Below are 6,460 nucleotides of genomic sequence, written 5' to 3'. Positions count from 1 at the left end.
CCCCCCAGCCTTAGCCCTGTACAGGTCCTTACTGCAGCCCCCCCCCCCTAGCCCTGTACAGGTCCTTACTGCAGCCCCCCCCCTTTAGCCCTGTACAGGTCCTTACTGCAGCCCCCCCCCAGCCTTAGCCCTGTACAGGTCCTTACTGCAGCCCCCCACCCCCCAGCCTTAGCCCTATACAGATCCTTACTGCAGCCCCCCCCCCCCAGCCTTAGCCCTATACAGCTCCTTACTGCAGCCCCCCCCCCCCCCCCAGCCTAAGCCCTGTACAGGTCCTTACTGTAGCCAGGGCCAGTACAGTATGACCCCCCAGACTTCTTTTTTTCCATTTCCCCAGCCGTATGTCCTCTAGCCTCCGACTCTTTGTATGCTGTTGCTATGGCTGCGTTGCTAGCGCTAGTTAGCCACGGAGTAGCTTAGCATGCCAGTGACGTAGTAGATTGTGGAATTCCAACATGGCGGCGCCCATGTAACAAAAACAACGCTTTCAACTTGCCATTTTATCTCTTTTAACAAATTCACCCATTTTAATAATTGTACCAGTGAGAAGAAATAAAATACATCTGTTATTTCTCCATTATTCAAATTCCAGTTCAGTTCATCTTTAAGGGTTGCACTAGCTGAAATAGAGAGATGTCTGCAGCGATCTCCTTCCTGTTGCACATTCCAGACCTGGACCTGTAGTACTCTAACAGAAACTAAGAAGTCAACCCATCTTCTTGTGGCCTGGCTCACGCTAACCCAGGACATCTTCTGGTGACCTGGCTCACGCTAACCCAGGACATCTTCTGGTGACCTGGCTCATATTAACCCAGGACATCTTCTGGTGACCTGGCTCACGCTAACCCAGGACATCTTCTGGTGACCTGGCTCATATTAACCCAGGACATCTTCTGGTGACCTGGCTCATATTAACCCAGGACATCTTCTGGTGACCTGGCTAACCCTAACCCAGGACATCTTCTGGTGACCTGGCTAACCCTAACCCAGGACATCTTCTTGTGACCTGGCTCACGCTAACCCAGGACATCTTCTGGTGACCTGGCTAACCCTAACCCAGGACATCTTCTGGTGACCTGGCTCATATTAACCCAGGACATCTTCTGGTGACCTGGCTCATATTAACCCAGGACATCTTCTGGTGACCTGGCTCATATTAACCCAGGACATCTTCTGGTGACCTGGCTCATATTAACCCAGGACATCTTCTGGTGACCTGGCTAACCCTAACCCAGGACATCTTCTGGGGCCAGTTGTTCAAAACATTTTATCCGGATCAAAATGATCCGGATTTGGAAATCCCATTTCTTCCTATCCAGGATCAGGTAATCCGTCTTACTTTTATGCCGGTTTTTCATAGCAACATTGGACCGGATCACCCTGATCCAGATACACAGTTTTCAAGATGACCAAATCCGGATTACCACTGCTCTAAATAGGACAACATATCACAACGTGGGCTACCAGCTACGTACAGAACAGGTAGAAGAGCCAAGATGGGGTTACTCTAAGTGATTATTTTGAGACTAAACGAAAAAATAACTCCCACTTCCATTCATAATTTCTTTTATGACCCCTCATCTGAGCCACTACAAATAAAAAACTAATATACATTAACAAATACATTGTGGAAAGTTTTGAAAACATCTTTAAAAAAAAAAGGTTAAAAGTGAAGTAGTAGTAGTAGTAGTAGTAGTAGTAGTGTAGTAGTAGTAGTAGTAGAATGTTCCGGGTTCTTCTTCATCTGAGGAGGAAAGACCAGGAATTTGTATTAGATTGTTTCCTTGAAATTAATATACGGTGATGAATGAGATATGTATATTATTATTTTGTATTTTGTTTTGTTATTTAAATCTGTTTGGGGGATTGTTCCATGAGGACAAGATAATTTGTATTTTTATTTTATTTTTTGCTTTACTAAACTTAACTAAGGTTAAACAAGTCAAGTGCAAAATATAAAAAGTGTATACACTAAATGTTGCAAATGTATTATTTGACCAATTTAAAGTTTTACTAAGTTTTTGTGCTGGAATCCACCTTGAAATCCACCTGGAAATCCACCTGGAAATCCACCTGGAAATCCACCTGGAAATCCACCTGGAAATCCACCTTGAAATCCACCTGGAAATCCACCTGGAAATCCACCTGGAAATCCTACCCCTGTTGGATCAGGATAATCCTGTTTTTTTGGATCAAAGTTATCCAAATCCTACTGACAACACAAAGTGAAGGTTTGATCCAGATTAAAACTAGGATTGGAGTCCGTGATCTAATCTGGTTTCAGATTCCTTCTTTCCCTTTTGAACAACCCAATTTCAAGATTTGATCCAATCCGATAACCAAAATCCGATTAGCTTACCTTTGAACAGCTGGCCCCTGGTTACCTGGCTAACGCTAACCCTGGCTAACGCTAACCCTGGCTAACGCTAACCCTGGCTAACGCTAACTATGTTTACAGAATTCCAAGATGCTGCCACCTTCAAAGAGATTCAAGATGGAGAACAGTGTTTCTGTTCACCAGAATGGGATCCAGACGGTCAAAACAGGTACAACTTCTACACCCGCACTGCACCCTACTACACCTGTACTGCACCCTACTACACCTGACCTGTACTACACCCAACTACACCAGCACTACACCCTACTACACCTGACCTGTACTACACCCTACTACACCTGTACTACACCCTACTACACCTGACCTGTACTGCACCCTACTACACCTGACCTGCACTGCACCCTACTACACCTGACCTGTACTACACCCTACTACACCTGACCTGCACTGCACCCTACTACACCTGACCTGTACTACACCCTACTACACCTGACCTGTACTGCACCCTACTACACCTGTACTACACCCTACTACACCTGTACTACACCCTACTACACCTGACCTGCACTGCACCCTACTACACCTGACCTGTACTACACCCTACTACACCTGACCTGTACTAGACCCTACTACACCTGTACTACACCCTACTACACCTGACCTGTACTGCACCCTACTACACCTGACCTGCACTGCACCCTACTACACCTGACCTGTACTACACCCTACTACACCTGACCTGCACTGCACCCTACTACACCTGTACTACACCCTACTACACCTGCACTGCACCCTACTACACCTGACCTGCACTGCACCCTACTACACCTGACCTGTACTGCACCCTACTACACCTGCACTACACCCTACTACACCTGACCTGTACTGCACCCTACTACACCTGACCTGTACTACACCCTACTACACCTGACCTGCACTGCACCCTACTACACCTGACCTGCACTGCACCCTACTACACCTGACCTGTACTGCACCCTACTACACCTGACCTGTACTACACCCTACTACACCTGACCTACACTGCACCCCACTACACCTGACCTGTACTACACCCTACTACACCTGACCTGTACTGCACCCTACCACACCTGTATTACACCCTACTAGGGCACCACAAACTATTGAGACATTTTAAAAAGGACCAAAAACATTTATTATTTGCAGAACCTATGAGTTTTAACTTTGCACAATAATGTCGTCACACTATTTATATTTTAAACTGTTTTTATGCTTTTATGATCTTACCTGTAACACTTAGAGGTTGGTCTTAAATGCAAAGTGCATTATAAATAAAATGTATTATTATTATTACTACACCTGACCTGAACTACACCCTACTGCACCTGTAACTGGGGTTGGGTTTACCCTCTGCTGCTCTGAACCGTTACTGGCAGCAGAAGCATTGCTGCACAAGACGATAGCTAACACTACGTAGCAGTTAACGTTAGCTTAACAAAGCTAACGCTACGCAGCAGCTAACCTTAGCCTACCGTAGCTAAAACTAAACCACCCAGCAGCTTTTTTTTAGCCTATCCCAGCTAGCAGCTAGCTTAATCATGGTTAAAATCCCTCCGTACTTCAGCTGCGTCCAGACGTTAAAACTGAACATGTTTCTGCGTTTCTACTTTTCTCTCCTAGGCCGGACCACACTGACCCCCCCTATGACCCCCGCCGTGACCCCCGCTGTGACCCCTGGCGTGACCCCTGCTGTGACCTCTGTGACCCCCGGCGTGGCCCCTGCTGTGACCCCCGCTGTGACCCCCGGCGTGACCCCTGCTGGGATCTCTGTGACCCCGGCGTGACCCCTGCTGGGATCTCTGTGACCCCCAGCGTATCCCCTGCTGTGACCTCTGTGACCCCCAGCGTAACCCCTGCTGTGACCTCTGTGACCCCCAGCGTAACCCCTGCTGTGACAGATGTGACCCCCAGCGTAACCCCTGCTGTGACAGATGTGAAGCCCTGCTCCGTCTCCGTTTCTCCTCTGCTGATTGCAGCCGGATCCAAACAGCTGAGTACCGCTGCTGCCTCCAGGTGAGCTGGCCAAACCCCTATGTATGAAACCACACCCCTTCCATATGAGACTACACCCTATGTATGAAACCACACCCCTTCCATATGAGACTACACCCTATGTATGAAACCACACCCCTTCCATATGAGACTACACCCCCACCATATGAGACTAAACCTCTATCGTATGAGACCACACCCCTAGCGTATGAGACCACACCCCTAGCGTATGAGACCACATCCCTAGCGTATGAGACCACATCCCTAGCGTATGAGACCACACCCCTATCGTATGAGACTACAACCCTACCGCATGAGACCACACCCCTAGTGTATGAGACCACACCCCTATTGTATGAGACCACACCCCTATTGTATGAGACCACACCCCTATTGTATGAGACCACACCCCTATTGTATGAGACCACACCCCTAGCATATGAGACCACACCCCTACCATGAGACCACACCCCTATCGTATGAGACTACAACCCTACCGCATGAGACCACACCCCTATTGTATGAGACCACACCCCTAGTGTGTGAGACCACACCCCTATCATATAAGACCACACCCCTACCATATGAGACTAGTTTGATGTTACAGCTGATAGATTCTTTTAATAAAATCTTAATTTCAATAGTTATTTAATTAGTTGAGCTTCTCCACAATCTTCCCCTGGTTCCACGGGCTGATAAAGTGTTTCTCTACTCCCTCAGCGTCTGTGGCTCCACCCCCACCCAGGCTCTGCCCCCTGACTCGCCCATGGAGGTGGATCCTGTGGCTGCGAGCCAGGACCGGGTCCTTAGCTCCGGAGACATCTCGGCCCAGATGAAAGAGCTGGAGAAAGCTCTGAGTTCAAGTCCCGAGGCTCTGGAAAAATCCGGAAACCCTGCAGAATCACAGACTCCCGAGTCTGGCCTGGTCCCAGATCCTGGCTTCACCCAGACCCCTGAGCCCGGCCCCTTGCCCACCCAGACTCTGGCTCCACCTCAGCAGCAGAAGGACTTGTCTGTGTCGCTACAGGAGGGCCAGGAGATCTACATCCAGACGGAGGGGCTGACGGTGCAGATGGCCGAGCCCGGTCTGGACCGGATTGTGATTGTCAACGGGCCGGACGGCACCACCATGCACATCCAAACCCCCGAGGGCGTCCCGCTGGAGGCGGTGCAGGCGCTGCTGGGCATCGAAGCATCAGATGCAGCAACGAATCCTCAGTGAACCTGAACACACCACGCTGACAGTCTGCATCTACAGGGTGGTGTTATAAACCCCGGACAGAACCTGAACACACCACGCTGACGGTCTGCATCTTCAGGATGGTGTTATAAACCCTGGACAGAACCTGAACACACCACGCTGACAGACTGCATCATCAGGGTGGTGTTATAAACCACGGACAGAACCTGAACACACCACGCTGACCGTCTGCATTTACAGGGTGGTGTTATAAACCCCTGACAGAACCTGAACACACCATGCTGAAAGTCTGCATCATGAGGGTGGTGTAATAAACCCCGGACAGAACCTGAACACACCACGCTGAAAGTCTGCATCATGAGGGTGGTGTTATAAACCACGGACAGAACCTGAACGCACCATGCTGTCTGCAGCTTTAAAAAATGTGAGTTGGAGGACTAACGGGACAACGTGGTCCTTTAATCTCTCGTTGACCCCGTGAAGTCTTTCCCAGGTCGTCCCCCGAGCTGCCGTCTGAAGGAGACTTCTGCTTTTCTTTTTCTCTTTTCGATATTTAAGAAAAACTCAGAGAAACAAACGGCTTCAACATTATTCTCACAAGGATCCGTTTGAGTTCTCGCGCTCACAAGTCTTATTTATCGTTCTCCGATTGGTTCCTTCAGTTTCTCTCCGGCCGTTTTTAAGGAATCTGGACTGATCAATTTGTTTTTTCCTTCAGTGTTTCCATATCTGAATGTGTTCATTTCAAAGTAAAAGCTGATTAGTTGCTGTTTATATGTAGATAAATACGAAAAACAAAGTTTAAAAAAGTTGCACTATTTTATTACTTTTTATAAAACTACACAGCGGAACATTAATGGAACGTTTGGAGAACGTTAACGGAACGTTTG

At 48.3% G+C, this 6,460-nt stretch overlaps 1 protein-coding gene across 2 annotated transcripts; it reads left to right on the top strand.

Moving 5' to 3' along the window:
• The first annotated feature begins 2,196 nt into the window (after positions 1-2,196).
• On the top strand, positions 2,197-5,874 carry znf839 (zinc finger protein 839). Of its 2 annotated transcripts, XM_032508630.1 has the most exons (4): positions 2,418-2,546; positions 3,998-4,025; positions 4,061-4,390; positions 5,090-5,874. In XM_032508630.1, the coding sequence occupies exons 1-4, from the start codon at positions 2,468-2,470 to the stop codon at positions 5,589-5,591; spliced, it is 939 nt and encodes a 312-aa protein (XP_032364521.1). In that variant the 5' UTR covers positions 2,418-2,467; the 3' UTR covers positions 5,592-5,874. The 2 variants fall into 2 exon arrangements, with proteins under 2 accessions (XP_032364520.1, XP_032364521.1); XM_032508629.1 differs by having other exon boundaries at positions 2,197-2,546; positions 3,998-4,390.
• The last annotated feature ends 586 nt before the right edge of the window (positions 5,875-6,460 follow it).

This window comes from Etheostoma spectabile, unplaced genomic scaffold (assembly GCF_008692095.1).
Source record: "Etheostoma spectabile isolate EspeVRDwgs_2016 unplaced genomic scaffold, UIUC_Espe_1.0 scaffold00008545, whole genome shotgun sequence".
In the NCBI taxonomy this organism is placed as follows: Eukaryota; Metazoa; Chordata; class Actinopteri; order Perciformes; family Percidae; genus Etheostoma; species Etheostoma spectabile.
This window is presented reverse-complemented; position numbering and strand designations above follow the sequence as displayed.